The sequence below is a fragment of the Capricornis sumatraensis genome, chromosome 15 (assembly GCF_032405125.1).
Source record: "Capricornis sumatraensis isolate serow.1 chromosome 15, serow.2, whole genome shotgun sequence".
Lineage (NCBI taxonomy): Eukaryota > Metazoa > Chordata > Mammalia > Artiodactyla > Bovidae > Capricornis > Capricornis sumatraensis.
The window spans coordinates 4,220,792-4,239,903 of NC_091083.1; the positions used below are offsets into that span (position 1 = coordinate 4,220,792).

At 41.0% G+C, this 19,112-nt stretch overlaps 1 protein-coding gene across 1 annotated transcript in view; it reads right to left on the reverse strand.

Moving 5' to 3' along the window:
* Positions 1 to 13,043: 13,043 nt before the first annotated feature.
* TMX4 (thioredoxin related transmembrane protein 4) overlaps positions 13,044 to 19,112 on the reverse strand; it is a 70,289-nt gene continuing 64,220 nt past the window's right edge. Inside the window, exon 8 of the mRNA XM_068986719.1 lies at positions 13,044 to 17,572. Coding sequence (XP_068842820.1) covers positions 17,208 to 17,572 — 365 coding nt within the window. The 3' untranslated portion in view covers positions 13,044 to 17,207. The remainder of the gene's footprint in view (positions 17,573 to 19,112) is intronic.

The following is a 19,112-nucleotide window of genomic DNA, read 5'->3' on the forward strand; positions in this document are numbered from 1 at the left end:
GAAACTGCAGGTAGCACGTTTTTATGAACCTGTGACCTGGGCCTAATGGTAAAAGCAGTGTTCTCCCCCCCCATGAAAGCAGGATAGTTGCAGTGTCAAACCTGCCGTAAAAATATACTGGTTCATTTTTTTTCTCATTACAGCAAATACTTTGGTCAAGCATTTGACTTTTGTGAAAGAAACTAGCTGCTTGTCACTCCTTGCTGGAAAGTCATCTTTTATTACAGTTTCACTTTATCAGGTAACAACAGATGTGGTAGTCAAAGCTCACAAAACACACTCCCCTGACATAGTTTTCATGGAATGGTACAGGGTATTTTAAGAGTGTCTTTACACAGTCTAAAACTGCAGGAAAATATGCTTCTATTAATTGGGATCTAATGGCAAAATTAGTATATTCCCCCTGTGTAATCTGGATAGCTGCAGCCTCAAACTTGCCAGAAAACACACTAGTTCATTTTTCTCTTCATTACAACAACAGCTTTGGTCAAGTATTTGAGTTTTCTGAAAGAAACAGGCTGGTTGACACTTATCGCTAACAAGTCATCTGACAGTACAATTTCACCTAATCAGGGTAACAACAATTATGCCAGTCATCACTCACAGAACACTGTAACCTGACCTTTTTTTCCTCATGGAATGGTAGAGTGTGTCCTAGGTGTGTCTTTACACAGCTCTGAAACATCAGGGAAACACTTTTATTGTGAATAGGGAACTGGGGCCTGATGAAGGAAGCACCTATTTTCTTCTTGTGAGACCTGGATAGTTGCAGCCTTAAATCTGCCAGAAGAATACTCATGTTTAGTTTTCTCTTTATTACAACAACAATTTTGGTCTATTATTTGAGTGGTCTGAAATAAACAGGCTGCTTGCCATTTGCTGCTGGAAAGTCATCTGACAGTACAGTTTTACCTAATCAAGGTAACAACAGGTATGGCAGTCAACACTCTCAGAACACTCTCCCTTGATATATTTTCTCATGGAATAGTACAGTATTTCCTAGGAGTGTCTTTACACAGTTTGGAAACTGCAAGAAAACAAGTTTTTGTGAAACAGGTAATTGGGGCCTGATACCAAAATACTATGTCCCCCTTTGAAACCTAGATAGTTGCAGCTTTAACCCAGCCAGAAAAACACACTGGTTCATCTTTCTCTTCATTAAGCAACAATTTTGATCATGTATTTGAGTTTTCTGAAACAAACAGGCTGTTTGACTCTCACTTCATTCTGGGAGTCATCTGACAGTACAGTTTCACCTCATCAGGGTAACAACAGGTATGACAGTCAACACAGAGCACTCTCCACTGATCTCTTCTCTCATGCCATGGTACAGTATATCCTAAGATTATCTTTACACAGCTCTGAAATGGCAGGTAAACATGCTGTTGCGAACCTGCGAATTGGGGCCTGATGGCAAAATTAGTATTTCTGCTTTGGAAGCTAGATAATTGCACCCTCAGACCTACCAGAAAAATACATTGGTTCATTTTTATCTTCATTACAACAACTGGAGTCAAGTTTTAGAGGCTACTTGCCACTTACTACTGGGAAGTAAGCTGACAGTACAATTACACCTAATTAGGGTTACAACAGGTATGGCAGTCTGCACTTACAGAACATTTTTACTTAAAGGTTGTTGCTGAACCACGAAAGATGCTGGGATTCTTGGCCTCCAGAGGAGAAGAATTCAATCCAGGGCCAGTGACGAGGATTGATCACTTAGAGATTTTGTGTAATAAAATTTTCTTAAAGTATAAAAGAGATAATGCTTCTGACATAAACACCAGAAGGGCGTCCCCCTGCTCGTCTTTAGCTGGATGTTATATAGCTACTAGCAGTCTGCTAATTAGAGAAAGAAAATGTCTCAAAACTCAGAGACTGGCACCAGGCCCCTCATCCACAACATGCATCTTGAGATAACATTGGCACAAAGTGAGTTGTCCAGGGCCTTAATCTGATTGACATGAATCTTGAAGAAAAGCAGGTTGCCAAGCAAATACAGTCTCATTAACATAACTTAAGAGAATATTTGCGAGTAAAACATACTGGTTTGTCAAGTTGGTTCTGAGTCTTAGGGAAGAGACTTGAAGATGGAGTCTAGGGTAAATAACATAGGGTTCATTAACAAAGCTTAAGAAAAACATTGCCATAAGAAAAAATGCATTGGTTAGCTCAAGGTTTGAGAAAAGTTAAGTTCAGGTGGAGCCAGGTGGCAACACAGAATTTTTAAGAGAAATCTCCTTTTAAATTTGTATAGCGAAGGGGAATAAATCTTAACACTTGTCGTTTGTTTCCTCCTGCTGCTTAAGAGAGACATAAAAAATGTCTGACACTTAAGCCTATTTCCTCTGTTTGGAGACCCCTGGCCTTCCTGCTTGTTAACCTCTCATTACTTGATATTTTTTCTCATGGAATGGTACAGGGTCCTAGGGGTATATTTAAACAGCTTTGCAACTGCAGGGAAACATACTTTTATGAACCTAGGAACTGGGGCCTGATGGTAAAGCAGTAGTCTCCTCCTGTGAAAACTGGATAGTGGGTACTTCAAGTCTGCCAGAAAAACACCCTGGTTCATTGTTCTCTTCCCTTTCAACAACAGCTTTTGTCAAGTATTTGAGTTTTCTGAGTGAAACAGCTGCTTGCCACTCCTTTCTGGGAAGTCATCTGACATTCCATGTTCACATTTTTAGGGTAACAATATGTATGGTCATCAATGATTACAAAACACACTCCCCTCACATCTATTCTCATGGAATGGTACAGTGTGCCCTAGGAGTGTCTTTACACAGCTCTGAAACTGCAGGGGAAAAAAATGTGTTTTTGTGAACCTGGATAAAGGGGCATGATGTTAAAAGGCATATTTTCCTCCTGTGAAAGCTGGTTAGTTGCAGCCTCATACCTGCCCCCAAAATATCCTGGTTTATTTTTCTCTTCATTACAACAATTTTAGTCACGTATTTATGCTTTCTGAAAGAAACTGCCTGCTTGAAACTTATTGCTGGGAAGTTATCTGAAAGTACAGTTTCACCTAATCAGGGTAACAACAGGTATGGCAGTCAACGCTCACAGAACACTCTCCCTTGACATCTTTTCTCATGAAATAGTACATTGTATCCAAGTGTGTACTTACTTAGCTCTGAAACTGTAAGGAACCATGTTTTTGTAAACCTTGGATTTGGGGCCTGATGTAACAGGCAGTATTTTCCCCCTGTGAAAGCTGGATGGTTGCAGGCTCAAGCCTGCCAGGAAAACACAGTTTCATTTCTCTCTTCATTAAAACATCAACTTTGGTCAATATTTGAGCTTTCTAAACAGTTTTCTAAAGAAATAGGCTGCTTACCACTACTTGCTGGAAATTTTCTGACATTACAGTTTCACCTTATCAAGGTAAACAAAGTATGGTAGTCAACAATCACAAAACAACTATCCTGACAGAATTTCTCATTGACTGGCACAGTGTGTCCTAGGAGGATCTTTACACAGCTCTTAAACTACAGGGAGACATACTTTTGTGAGCCTGTGAATTGGGGTCTGATGGCAAAATTGGTATATTCCCCCTATGAAACCTGAAAAATCATACCCTCAAACTTGCCAGAAAAACACAATTTTGATTCATTAAAACAATAACTATGGTCAAGTATTTGAATTTCCTGAAGGAAACAGGCTGTCTGACACTTTTTGCTGGGATATCATCTGACCGTACAATTTCACCTAATCACAGTAAAAATAGGTATGGCAGTCAACACTCACAGAACACTCTCCCAACTTCTTTTCTCAAGACATGGTACAGTGGGTCCCAGGAGTGTCTTTATACCACTATGGAACTGCAGGGAAACATATCTTTGTGAACCGGGGAATTGAGGCCTGATACAAAAGCAGTTTTACCCCCTGTGAAAGCTGATAATTGTCTCCTCAAACCTGCCAGAAAAACACTCTATTTCATTTTTCTTTTCATTACAACAACTACTATGGTCAAGTATTTGAGTAGTCTGAAAGAAGCAGGCTGCTTGCCACTTCTTGTGGGAAGTCATCTGACAGTGGAGTTTCACCAAATCAAGGTAACAACAGGTATGGCAGTCAACACTCACAGAACACTCTCCCCTAACCTTTTTTCTCATGGAATGGTACAGTGTGTCCAAGATGTGTCTTTATGCAGCTCTGAAACTACAGGCTTGCTTTAGTGCTTGAAAATTGCTCAGTCATGTCTACCTCTTTGTGACCCCATGGACTATACAGACCATGGAATTCTCCAGGCTAGAATACTGGAGTAGGTAATTTTTCGCTTCTCCAGGGGATCTTCCCAAGTCAGGGGTCGAACCCAGGTTTCCTGTATTGCAGGTGGATTCTTTACCAGTTGAGCCACAAGAGAAGCCCTTCTCATTCTTATGGAATGGAACAGTGTCTGAAACTGCAGGAAAACATCTTTTTTTGTGAACCTGGGAAATGGGTCTGATTGTAAAAGCAGTATTTTTACTGGTGGTGAATTCTGGGGGATCTGGCTTCTGGCTGCTGTTGTGGGAGTTGACTTCAGAATTTTGAGCCACCAGAATAAAATAATTGCCCCCAGAACATTGTGAAATCTGTGGGAAATACCATGCCAAGGAAGGGTCAAGTGAAAAACATAGTTGTAATTTGACCATTCTACTAAAATGATACAAATATGCACAGACACAGAAATAGTGACATGCTATAACATCTAACATCTGACACCATGACTGACTTAGGAAGTCAGAAGCTATACAAGCTGCAATTAATGTAGAGTGGTTTTGTTTGAGGGGATGTGCCCATATGTGGCAGAAAGTATACCTAAGGTGGCCTGTCTGCCAAGGGTGATGGAATGAGGCTTGGCAAACCTCCTGGTTGGAACAATTAGGTGAGGGAGCAAAATTTGCTGGATTTTAATCTTAAAGCAAGAGCCTCATGAATTCTCTCTACTGGTGAAAGAGACCTAGGCTGAAGAGGATAAAGAAAGAATATTTATGGCCCTTAGGATCACCTAGCGGGGCTCATGCCAGAGGCCTGGAGTAGAATTAGGGAACTGGAAGTCACAGCAGGGATACTCCCTCTCATTGAAGTTTTCTCATGGAAGCATAAACAAAACCCAAGTCCCAGTCAGAGATCCTGAAAGACAGCTCTTCTCACAGGGTGGGCACTAACGTGCTTCCAATGCAGTAGTTTTCCAACAGCAAGTGGAAACCAGAAAGAAGTCAGCAGGGGTGAGTCCACGCAGGGCTCACCCTCCGCCTCTGTGGTTGGACCTGGAAGGCCGGGTGTGCCCACTGCCCCCATCCGCCATGGAGGAGAGGGGCATCTAGTGGGGCCTCTGCCTCGAGGAGGTTTGTCAAATGAATCAGACTTCCCTATCTGAAGAATGGGCACTGGAGAAGGGGGCCTGAGATTCTCTGGGGAGGCAAGGGGATTTGTTACTCAATCTTACATGTTTCTAGAAACTCCATTAGTGACTTTTCCCATTTTATGCCTCCAGTGATGAATGTTGGCAGAAGCTGCTGAATTTGACAGTGTCTCCTGACAGAGACCCCCTGACAGGGATTTTGATCTTCCTGGTATGAGCCAGGGAAGTTGTGGGCTGCAAATGGAAAGTGTAATCAGCACAGTTTCTTTTGACACATGACCTTGCATAGCCTCTCTCCCACTTCCCCTCACAATCAAGCAAAATTCTGGCAATGTCATTTTGGTATTTACAACTTTCCTGGACTACATGGCCTAACTGTACAGTGAAAAAAAACACTTAGGAGCTGAGATGGTGTATCTCTATCAGAAAGGATCTGTAGAAAAAGGATCTTTCTCCAGAAAGGGTAAGAAAGGAGAAATGGTAGGTGACAGGAAAGTGTAGGTGAGGTGAGATTGATTAATGCTCAGTCTTTGGGAATAGCAGAGAGAATTATTTGGGGATAGACTAGAGATTAAAAGGAGGGAATAATGTTGACTTGTGGAAGGGGATTGATTGCTTTGGGACTAAATGAGGCAGAGAAAGAAAGGAATATATGGAAATCAGAGTTTACTTTTGATTGCTAGATTATGGTCCTTTGAATGCAATAATCCACAGGGCTTTATGAGACGCAGGATTTATTTAGATCATGAAATCCTACCTCACAGCAAAGTGAAAAATGCAAGAGAGCTCTCCACTCTACTTAAGAGCTAAGTCATAACCAATTTCTTCCTCCAAGGATTTGCATTTGCCTCTGAGTCACAGCATTCTGTTTTCAGGAACTGGATAGACCAAGGCTGTGCCTGCTTCTAGTTCATTTCTGCTGTTCGTCCTTTCAGAGATCCAGCCCAAACGAGGGGATTAACAGGCCATCCTGTCTTTAGCCAGTCTCTGACTCCTCAGAGAGACTGCACTCTCAGAAAGATCACTCAGCTTCTTAACACACCTACCATCTCCACTTCTAGAAACAGCAAATGCCCTCAGTAGAAAGCTGTTTCTGTCTCCCTTAGATCGTGACCTGGGAATCCTTCATTAACTTATAAACTCTGATGCTTTTAAGCAAGATGTGTGTGTGTGGATGTAAAATGTTTCTTACTATCTGAACATTTACATACACATAAGAATGGAATGGCTGCCCCTCCATTATTCTTGCCTGGAGAATTCCAAGGACAGAGGAGCCTGGCAGGCTATGAAGGGGTCACAAAGAGTTGGACACAACTGAGTGACTAACACTTTCATATGTATTCATATGCATGTGTGTATATGTACATGTATATGTATATACAAAGCGACTTTTCTAGTTGTCCTCATTAGGATTGGTTAGAATTGTCTAGAATGTCATTAATGGATGTGAATGTCCCTTTACATACCCACTGTAATGATGAGGCACAGAAAAGTTAGATAACTTGCTTAAGTTCAAATCTTGGCAAATGGTGGACCTGGGATTCACCCCAGGAAGACCTGCTCCAGTATCTGCTGCCTGCAGGGGTAAAATACATTGCCTTTTGGTGACATAAGAACAAATCTTGGAAAATCATGAGGAAAATATTTCTGGTATTCATTCCAATATTTCTATCAAAGATAGTTGTTGTTGTTCAGATGCCCAGTCCTGTCTGACTCTTTGTGATCCCATGGATTGCAGCACACCAGGCCTCCCTGTCTCTCACCATCTCCCTGGAGTTTGCCCAAGTTCATGTTCATTGCATCGGTGATGCCATCCACCCATTTCATCCTCTGATGCCTTCTTCTCCTGCCCTTGATCTTTTCCAGCATCAGGGACTTTTCCAGTGAGTCATTTGTTTGCATCAGATGACCAAAATACTGGAGCTTCAGCTTCAACATCAGTCCTTCCAGTGAATATTCAGGATTGATCTCCCTTAAGATTAACTGGTTTGATCTCCTTGCTGTTCAAGGGACTTTCAGGAGTCTTCTCCAGCACCACAGTTCGAAGGCATAATTTCTTTGGTTGTTCTGCCTTCTTTACGGTCCAGCTATCACAACCGTACATGACCACTGGGAACACCGTAGCCTTGACAATTCAGACCTTTGTCGGCAGAGTAATGTGTCTGCTTTTCAACACACTGTCTAGGTTTGTCATCACTTTCCTGCCAAGAAGCAACTGTCTTCTGATTTCATGGCTGCAGTCACCGTCCCCAGTGATTTTAGAGCTCAAGAAGAGGAAATTTGTCACTACTTTTAAGCCTTTTCCCCTTCTATTTGCCATGTAGCAGTGGGGCTGGATGCCATGATTTAGCTTTCTTTAATATTTAGTCTTAAGCCAGCTCTTCCACTCTCCTCCTTCACCCTCATCAAGAGGTTCTTTGCTTTCTGCCATTAGGGTGGTGTCATCTGTCTATCTGAGGTTGTTGATGTTTCTCCTGCCTATCTTGATTCTGGCTTGTAGCTCATCCTGCCCAGCAGTTCTCGTGATGTGGTCAATGTATAGATTAAACAAACAGAGTGACGGCAGACAGCCCTGTCATATTTCTTTCTCATCCCTGTCATATTTCTTTCTCATCCCTGTCATATTCCTTTCTCAACTTTGAACCAACCAGTTGTTCCATACCGGGTTTTAACTGTTGCTTCTTGACCCTCATACAGGTTTCTCAGAAGACATAAGAACAAACCTTGGAAAATCCTGAGGAATATATTTCTGATATTCATTCCAATATTTCTACCAAAGATTACTATAATAGTAAAGTAATTCAGGAATATGTCATAGTCAGAAGATAACACGGGCCAGCCAAAAACTAGAAGTACTCTGCATGTCTGTTAACAGAAGAATAATATGTTGCATATTCATAAAATGAAATACTACACACCAATAAAAAGGATTGAATTATTGATACCTGCAGCGTGGATGAAACTAAAATACATTATTCTAAGGGGGGGAAAGTGCCCTCTTCTTTTATGCTTTAAAAGTTTAAAGTTTTTAATCTGATATTATCTCAGGGATTAGGGCAAATCTAATCCTTGTGTCTGGTGAAAAGTCTCCTTATGTAATTTGTAATTTTGAGTTGTGAATTAATCTTTAAGTGGGCTTTATCAATGAAATTTTTATGCCCGGTCAACAGTGATTTCAAGAGTACTTAGTTTTGTCCTCCTTTTACTAGTATACCCTCCTGCCCCCAATTTATGAAAATTTTTTGACTGGGGGCCTTTTGAGACTATGAAGCTTATGTAAATCTGAACTTAAATTTGTAAAAGTCAGGCCTGTGGTTATGATTTCCCAAGGAAAAGTACTGTTTTCTATACAGAGATGAGGCCAAGACAGATAAGCTTTCCCCATGTGCTAGTGAGTAGACTTTTTTGTTTCACTGAGGATGTAATTGGGAATTTTACAGTTTTGGTTCCAACTTCCCACCTTGGTACTGTCAAGACCTTGTATCCCATAGCTATGTGGTCAAAAAACCACACACTCTCTGGTTACCTAGGGCCACGGCTTCCAACACTAACATCACCCCCACACCACCACCGCTACTAGGGCAGTCCCAGTACCAGGCCGTGTTTATCGGCTTCATGGTTTTTGACCCCTGTGAATTTTCCCTTCTTTAGTGGCTAACTTTGCCTTAAAAAGATGTCAGCTACAGTTTAGCCAAGATTTCTAGTTTTTGTGGTGGGAGAGTTTTCAGATTTTCTGTTCCCTCAATGTTGTTCATCAAATAAGTTTTAGAAATGCTAAACTCACCTGTTCCTTGGAGATTTTTTCCCTTCTTGTTCCTTGGAGATTTGCGTCATTAACTTGCAAAGGACAACAATTTAAACCTTTTTTGAACAATGTATGCTAAAACTTCTCTTGTTGTGGGTTTGCCCCTGAATCACTGTGTTGTTTGCATAATATGAATGAGGCAGTCTATTTCATGAGAAAGCTCATAGACGGTCATGGGCTTAACTGTTTCTTGAGGTCACTACTTTAACCTGTCAATAGGATTGTGTTGTACTCACAGGATGGAGGTGGGTAGGGAGGTTGCTTTCTGCTATAGCATGAAAACAGGTAGCAGTTTTAAAACAAATGTCAACACTATTCATATGTGCTTGGAAGCACAGAAGAAAAAAATCGCCCTATTTTATGCCATTTAATAGGACAATTTGACTGTTAGGAGGTGACACTTTTCCAGAATCAGTGGAATAAAGGCTGTGAAGGAGGGTCAAAAACCCTGATGCCACAGTGTAACTATAGCTTTGCCCACAGCTGCTTCCCATCTAAGAAGGAATCAACGATGTGAAAAGTCTTAGAATATCCTGTACAATATTTTTATTAGTCAAAACAGTTGAAAGTCAATGCTTAATCCATAACCTGCTTGTTTCTAATGCTACTTATTAGATCAAGACTCATGCTCAGAATTTATTGCACAGAGAACTAGAGATTGAAGGACAATTCCATAAAGTGACAGCTCTGTAATCTTGTAAACTTGGCAGGTTGTTCCTCTGATTCTGGGTTTATCCTCTGAACTCTATCAAAGTAACTAATTATAATTTTAGGAATTATATGCCCCAACAGGGACAACAGAACACAAAGAACTTTGATGGTATAAAATTTTCCAAAGTATAATTTTTAAGGTTAACATGATTAATCAGACATCTATTAATTAGAAACCCATTTAGGAAGATTTGTAAGTTACTGATTAGGTATCAAAGATATAGAAATGGGAGAAAAATCTTATGCAAGGGTTAACAAGAAACTGTTCCTCTCTCATTCCCTAAAAAAAGGAAAATGAAATCCAGAATCCACTCTGAATACTTAAGAATCTCCCATTGAGATAAATGCTAATCCTGTTTTTCAATATTTGCAGCTTAAAAGTTGCTTGTGTTCATCAGAGGGGTTCCAAGTCCATATCTGCCTTAGAAACTCCTAATCTTTCCCTCCTGGTCACACATACCATTCAAACTCTCCACCCAGACTAGGTTCCTTTCTTATAAACTCACATAGCATCTCTTAATTCTTTTATTTGTCCTTCTTATTACACTCATTAATTTCCATCTCTCAAAACATGAACTCCATGAGAACATACCTCTAACATTCTGAAAACTCTGGTATCTTGAAGACCAATGATCAGAATGTTCAGAAGGAAGCCAGCCCTGGGCCTGCATGTGTTCTTCCCTCTCCGGTGACACTGACATTCATATTACTAACGTTTCTCATGAGCTTACCTTTCGTGAGGCACTTGAGTTACAGAGATAGGTAAGATAAGTCACTGTGGCAGAGATGCTGGCTCGCAATGCTCACTTTTCTTGAGCACATGGCAAGACGACACAGCCCAACCCCACTGCAAGTTGGCTGTGACCTCTCCCAGGACGTGTGCACAGAAGGGACTCAGCCCAGCTCTAACACCCCCTGGAAGCACTCCTTGTGCTCTCACCTCCACAGCAACTGGGGCAGAGTGAACACAGCTGCCTCAGAAGCCACACATTACACAGCCGGAGTATCCCTTGACCTCGGTCGTGCAGAGGAAAACCTGCATGACAGACTCTCCTGTCTGGGACGGCTGAACTCGGTGAAACAGTAATAAAATTCTCCTTGTTCTGAAAACCCCTGAGATTTGGGAGTCTGTTAACACAGGTTGTCTAGGATGGTCATAACTTTCCTTCCAAGGAGTAAGTGTCTTTTAATTTCTTGGTTGCAATCACCAACTGCAGTGATTTTGGAGCCCCCCAAAATAAAGTCAGCCACTGTTTCCACATCTATTTGCCATGAAGTGATGGGAACAGATGCCATGATCTTCGTTTTCTGAATGCTGAGCTTTAAGCAGACATTTTCACTCTCCTCTTTCACTTTCATCAAGAGGCTCTTTAGTTATTGTTTTTGCCATAAGGGTAGTGTCATCTGCATATCTGAGGTTACTGATATTTCTCCTGGAAATCTTGATTCCAGCTTGTGCTTCATCCAGCCCAGTGTTTCTCATGATGTACTCTGCATATAAGTTAAATAAGCAGGGTGACAATATACAGCCTTGATGTACTCCTTTTCCTACTTGGAACTAGTCTGTTGTTCCATGTGATTTTTCCAGTGGTCATGTATGGATGTGAGAGTTGGACTATAAAGAAAGCTGAGCACCAAAGAATTGATGCTTTTGAACTGTGGTTTTGGAGAAGACACCTCAGAGTCCCTTGGACTGCAAGGAGATCCAACCACTCCATCCTAAAGGAAATCAGTCCTGGGTGTTCATTGGAAGGACTGATGTTGAAGCTGAAACTCCAATACTTTGGCCACCTGATGGGAAGAGCTGACTCATTTGAAAAGATCCTGATGCTGGGAAGATTGAGGGCAGGAGAAGGGGATGACAGAGGATGAGATGGTTGGATGGCATCACTGACTCAATGGACATGAGTTTGGGTAGACTCCGGGAGTTGGTGATGGACAGGGAGGCCTGGCGTGCTGTAGTCCATGGGGTCGCAAAGAGTCAGACATGACTGAGCAACTGAACTGAACTAATACAGGCTAGACTGTCTAATCCTGTTCTAAGTTTCAAGAGGGTCACATGTCCTAAGAAGACATAACCTATTATTGTGGAATAGATTTCAAAGAACCTCGAAGACTGGAGCAAAGAAGTGGATTGCATCTCAGTGTTTGTTTCAAAAGCTGCAGGCTTTGCCCCAACCAAGCATGTATGACCAAGTTCAAGTAGGTCAAGATACCACATAGTGGATGTTCTTCCATTAGCATGCTGAGCGAGTTTCTCTAAGGACTTGGTCGTATGGAAGTTTAATTATTTTGTTCTTACTACACATCCCTGTGTGCTTAGTTGTTTAGTTGTGTCCAGCTCTTTGTGACTCCATGCAGCCCGCCAGGCTCCTCTGTTCATGGAATTCTCCAGGTAAGAATACTGAATGGTTTGCCATGCCCTCCTCCAGGGCAGCATCTTCCTAACCCAGGCATCGAATCCAGGTCTCCCACATTCCAAGTGGATTCTTTACCATCTGAGCCACCAGGAAAGCCCAAGAATACTGGGTAGCCTATGCCTTCTCCAGGAGATCTTCCTGACCCAGGAATTGAACCAGGGTCTCCTGCATTGCAGGCAGATTCTTTACCAGCTGAGCTACCAGGGAAGCCCACACATGTCCCAAACATCTTTCAAAAATGAAAACTCTAATTCCATTGTTTCACCCCAGTCTCTGAGGGAATCTGTCCTTTGGGCTTTTCCACTGCTACACTGACAGGAAGGGTCAGGTGCAGTATTCTGAATGGCCCAGGAGACCAGGTCAGCTCAGTGTCCCAAAGGGTTAGTAGCATCCCTTGCCATCTGCTCCAGTGCCGGCCACTTCCAAACCTCAGGAAAGAGGGGACCTGAGGGCAGTGAGTTTCCATAAGCAACACAACAACTGATGAGGAGAAAGCCTTGGATCTTTACACTCACTCCTGAGTTTTTGTGAACCTCTCAAAGAAGCTAAAGCAAGGGTTCGGGATTCATCAAGTCAAAGAGGAAGAGAGGAACAATGAACAGACAGGATGGAGGATGGACACATATTACTTTTAACAAAGTAATATTTTTCACTGCCTAGGCAAATGACTTCTGTGAATTTCTTGTATGAAAAATAACTTTTGTTTTCTTTTTACTTAGTTATCACCATCATTAGGTTTTGATGCAAGTGGAAATTTACAATAAAATGAAAACAAATAGCATCAAGGATCACATACAATTCTGTGATAAGGTGATCTGTAATTCAGGCAATGTACTGCTTGAGGCTCATATCTTGATCTCTTACTCCAGTTGCTGCTGATGCCATTTGAGGAAAATACAGATGAAGAGAAAAATAAGTATCACTAGGCTAAAAAATTAGACAATTACAAGAATATAAATAACAAATTTATAATGGATTGCAATACAAATAAATAGTATTTTTAGTATAAAGCTACATTTGCAGGAAGAAGCTACATTTGCACTGCTTAGTAACATATATGATTAAAATACACCAGAAACATGTTAAAGTTGTATGAGTCACATATATATGTCACAGTTCACATGAAGTTTCACTGAGAATAAGCCATCTGAAGGCCATGTGTCCTGATCTGAAACTATCAAAGGCCTTTCAACCAAACCTCATGGCTCAGAAAGATGTTCAAAAAGCTGCCCTATACAGATCGATCTGACTTGACTCCACTTTTAGTTTTCAAGATAAGCTATAATCTTCTAAAGGGGATCATAATGTAGACTGATGTAAACAGATACTGAACAAGAAGAAACTTTTCTGTTGGCACAGAAGATTTACATCACCATTTTCCCAAATGTTATTATTTGAAAGGATGGGTGAACCACACATTTATAATACTGGCAGAAATAACACTTTAACACTGAGATAAAAGACATAGGAACCTACTGATACACATTTTAAAAAGCACCAGTCTCCCCTTCCTTTTCTTACTTCACGCCAATTTAAGGTTTTAGTCTAAAAGCTCAAGTACGTCTTATTATCTCTACTCTTCTTTGGACTCTTTAATGTTTCTCATTCTGTAAATCAGGCTCCACTCTTAAAGGACTTGGTAATAAAAAGTCACATGCCAAGTACCTTAAAAGACACTTCTATCATCTACCCAAATCACACATACCCAAATCTTGTAGAAATACCACAGCTATCAACAAGGATTTGGGCCATAAAAGAGTCAAAATTTGGCTTCCTCCACCATCAGTGTCAGCCTGACCAAAGCTTGCTTGCTTTTTATCACAGTAGTAATTTTGGATTTCTTCTTGTAGTCAGAGAGGCTTGTGGCTAACTGGGACCTTGTGCCAAGATAAAGCAGCGGGTTTGTACTCACAGGTTCAAGCCATGTGAGTTGAATGAACCAGCTTCTCATCCATTCACACTTACAATTTAATGGGAAAGAAAGAAGTAGACTGCCTACATGTTGCTTCAGAATGAGAACTCTAAGCAAGCTGGGGTCATTTGCCAAGAGATAAATAATAAAAGGAAGAAATCAAGGAAACAATAACTTGGAGGTTTCAAACTTTCCCTCTAACCAGTGAACAGACAGTCTGCTCTCACTTCTCACACAGAAGGCTCTGCACCCATTCCCAAATGAAGTTTATTTAATTTACCTAACTTTGATATTCTATAACTAAGTAACTGATATTGCAATACAGGGAGGTATGATAATTTATTTTTTGAATCAAAATCATATTTCTATGCACTTGACTTCTGGATTAAATATATTACCTACAGGAAAAATCTATCAACTCCTATTGAAATGTTAATCTAATTTTAAATTATTTTGGGTTGATATTTTCCTTTAGTTTTATATTCAGGAGGAACTTAAAATGAACTTAAAAGTTGCAAGTGGAAAGAAATTAAATTTGATTGTGTACATCTCTCATCAGAATATTAAAAAAAAAAACAAAACTGTAAAAACAGTCCCCATAGCAAATACTTCAACTTTTAATGAATCCACATCTCCAAACTGTTTTCTCCTCTTCCTCTATTTTTTTAAAGTATTGTTGAGAAAGAAAATACATTTTTCTTATTATATAATTAAATACTATCAGAAGTCCAACTGGAAATTGGCCTTACATTTATAAAAAGCCAAAGTAGATTTTATTTCTTCATTCCGCCCCCTTTAGTAAAATACTTCACTTACAGAAAAAGAATTATTTCAATATGAGGGAGGGGGCTTGGGGCGAAGTATCATACAGAAAAGCCAAACTATGAAGCCTTTCTTATTCCATACTGTTGAACTTGAATTCAATTATCTTTGAAAAATTTTTTCAGCTGATTAGAAAAGAAACAGAATCCAGTGCCAGGAGGGCAGGTTCAGCTTGTCTCTGCTCCAGAAAGGCTTCCTGGTATCAGGGAGATGGAGCTGCCTCCCTGGAGGTACCATTGGAACTGGTGCTTTGGGTGAGGTGTCAGAGCCCCAGATGGTAGTCGGGCGAGAAGTGAGCACAAGTCAAGGTTTTCCCAGCCTGTGAGTTCTGTGATGGCCTCAAACTCGAGATTGTGTTGCTATCTAAAGAGAAAAATTATCAGCAACTTTTAATGTCATCACACTGGGGGATGAGACTATCAGGTGACTAAGTGGGAAAGATAAAAAATAACCAACTCTAAAAACTGGATTCTGTCAGAATAAAAACTCCCTTTGTGTGAGGCTTGCAATAGACTCATTCAGCCACATCAGGGCAGAGTTTCAGAACCTCCCCCTCCTCCAGTGAGCCCATGTTCAAAGTTAATACAAGGTAAGGGTTATCTAAACAGCAGATAGCAGTGTACTGCATATTTCTTCTTAAAGATGACAGAGTAACATGGAAATTTACATTATCATATGTAAACTAGATAGCCAACGGGGATTTTCTGTATAGCTCAGGAAACTCAAACAGGGGCTCTGAATCAACCTAGAGGGGTGGGATGGGCAGGGAGATGGGAGGGAGGTTGAAAAGGGAGGGGGTATATGTATACCCATGGCTGATTCATGTTGAGGTTTGACAGAAAACAACAAAATTCTGTAAAGCAATTATCCTTCAATAAAAAATCAAAAGAAAAAAAAATGACAGAAGCTTTTTGAATTCCATAAACCTGTACTATCTGGACTCAAAGGGTGTACAATAAACTTCAGACACCTTTCATAGCTTGGAATCTAATATTATGAAATTATTCTAAGACATAAATCAGATAGATGGATGGATTTTTTAAAGGACATGGGGCCCCCTGGGTACTTTTAGCAGACTAAGTATTGAGATTTATAGCAGTAAAATTCTTTACAAGATTAAGGAAGAAGGAAACGAAATCAAACCTTTCATTTTCAGATACACACTTTCGTTAGTTCTTTCATCAAAAGCATATCAGTGAAGGAAAATCAGAACTGTTTTTTCAGTTATTATTAAACTGGTTCAAGAGCCAGGGAACCCCTTGAAATGGAAGCAAAACAACACAGTATTCAAGTTTTCATCATAAGATTACCTTGTACTGGCAAGACATAGGAGATTTCCGGCTTCAAAGAATATTGCTAAAGGAGCTTTTGAAAAACGTTTTGGCTAAAAACAAGCAAACTCTCTCCTGTGAAACTGCTACTTCCTTTGGAATCCCCAAGCTTACATTGTGCTTGAGACGCTTGGCAGTCATGGCTTCATGGGCTGTGCCGCTTGATTCTCTAAACCCTTAAGGCAGACCAAATATAGCTAATATCGAGCTGACTGCTGCCCGAGTCCTCTCACTGAGGAGGTGTTGCTCAGAGGGTGAGGAGCCCACAGGCCCATGGTAGGAAAACTGGAAATGTTAAAGGTAAGAAATTAAACACAAGAAGGGAGGTTCAGAGTTAGGAACATTTCCAGGCTATTTTCTATAATAATCTCCAAGGCCCTCTCAACTTCTATTTCTAAAAAGTATCCCTGTATATGGCACCTGATGTTTCTTACAGTTTGACAAAAATCAATACTCAAACAAGAGGAAGCAAGATGTCTGCTACACTCAGGGTGCTCAGCTTGCCCTGCTCTCACAGTAAGGGCCTGCAGCCCTGTCTGTGCCCGTAACAGTGCTCCTGACGCTGGGGACCATGTTCTCTGGTCAGAGCTCTGTAGCCCCGAGTAAACAAATGTGTGCTCACCTCAGCCCCAAACAGACCCTAGCACCATGTTTGCTTTTCTGCATCCTGATTGTCATGCCTGAAAGATTCTCCCTAACATACACGAGGCTTAATGCCATGAGACAAATGGCTAAAGATTATTGTTTAAGAGAAGCTTGCTCATTCAAAAAGAAAATAAGAATTTGGTTTAAACGGCAGACAAAAGGGGAAGTTAACATATTCTTTTGGTCTGTATTCTTGGAAACAGTGTCCTTAGGCCGACGGTCCCTTATCAGCATGCTGACTTTTGCGCTGTCTCAATGAGTCTCCCAGCGCCTCTGTGCTAGCTGGGCAGGGCTGCTGCAGGCTGTCGTCTCCCACCTCCCCGGGCGCCTCGTCCTCCCGGGCCTCCCTCGGGGGCTCCGGGTCCTGGGCATCACTCTTCTCCACGTCCCCGCCAGCAGCCGGGCCGTCCTCCTCCTCCTCCTCTGCTTCCTCTTCGTAACCAAGGTCCTCTTTCTCGTCCTCGTCATCTACAAGGCCGTCCTTGTTCTCTTCTTCGTTTGAATCATCCTTTTCCTCCTCTACATCCTGCAACTGTCCAGTTAAATGAACCTCCTCTGACCTGAGATTCTGCTCTGCAGAAGAAAGAGACGGGAACATTCTCTGATTAAACAATGGGCATTCAAAATGCTTTCACTAGTACGTAGAATCTAAAAAAATAAAACGAATGAATATTATAAAACAGAAACAGACTCATACAAACTAATGCTTTGTACCGACTCAACAAACTAGTGGTTACCAACCAGAGGGGCAAGACAGGTGAAGGGGAAAAGAGGTACAAGCTACAAGGTATAAAATCTACAAGATACAAGGATGTAATATACAGCATAAAGATAACCAGTATGATAACTTAAAATGGAGTATAACCTATAAAAATAATGAATCAACTCTATTGTATATTTGAAACAAATACAACACTGGACACCAACTATACTTCAATTTTAAAAAGGTCATTCAGCAGTCGATTGCACTTTGCTGTGAAATGAAACAGTGAGGCACAGGATGGCTTTCTCCATCTTGAAACCATGTTACTGCAAAGGACAGGTCTCTGGATGGCATCCTAGCCCCACCCAGGGTGTCTCTACCTCTTTCTGGAGACTCTCTGACCAAGCTGACTTGGGCACAGCCCAGGGGCATGGAGGGCAAAGGTTCCTTTGTGCTCTGTGTTATGCACCTTGTAGAATGCTCAGCAGTTTTTAAACACTCACTGGTCATGGTGATTGGTTCAAACTCTGACTTAAGCAGAGCCAGTTGGGAGTCCTGTCCAGGAATTTTTGGCAGAGTGAGGAGGAAAACTTTCTCTCCTACAGGGATTGTTAAACTGATGAAATGTGAGTTGGGACTGTTGAAAGCCACTGAATCAGCTTCACAGAGATAGAAACCTATCATCTTTGGGCTGAGCATAAAACCAGAATATCCTTGGATTTTTCAGCTTTGTAAACTAATAGATGTTTCTTTTTTCCCCTAAGTTACTTTAAACTGGGATTCTGTTACTTTTAAGAATTCTAAGGAATATAACATAGTTTATAATTATATATGAAGTCTGAAAGCCTTAAAAACTTTAAGAATTAAAAAAGAAATATAAGCTTATTTAGTTAAACTCATGTAAAAGTCAACAATTACAAAGTCTTATTAGTCTTCAACAATTCCCTGGTGGTCCAATGGTTAGGACTCTGCACTTCCCCTTCAGGAAGTGCAGGTACAATCCTGGTCAGGAAAGAAAGATCCCACAGGACACAAGTATGGCCAAGAAAACAAAGTCTTCCTGCAAACAACAGGAATAAAAGCATGGAAATCCAGGGGTATTTGGTCCCAAAAACAGTGTGAAGTAGTGAAAGGATTTGGAAGACTGCTTTTATGGCTCAGAGTCATTATTGGTACACAGGAGAAACTCAGTGAGTGCCACTTCCCCACCTGCCTTGCTCATCCCAGTTTGAATGAAGGAAAACATGTCAACTGATTAATGAAGGGCATACAATTCAAGGGAAAAAGTAATGGCCAAAATAAAATGTTCTTTAATGGAAGAGAGGAAATAAAAGAATTCTTGCTCAAATCTATCTAGAGAACACATTTCAAGGAATTTGGTGGTGGTGATGGTTTGGTCACCAGCAAACC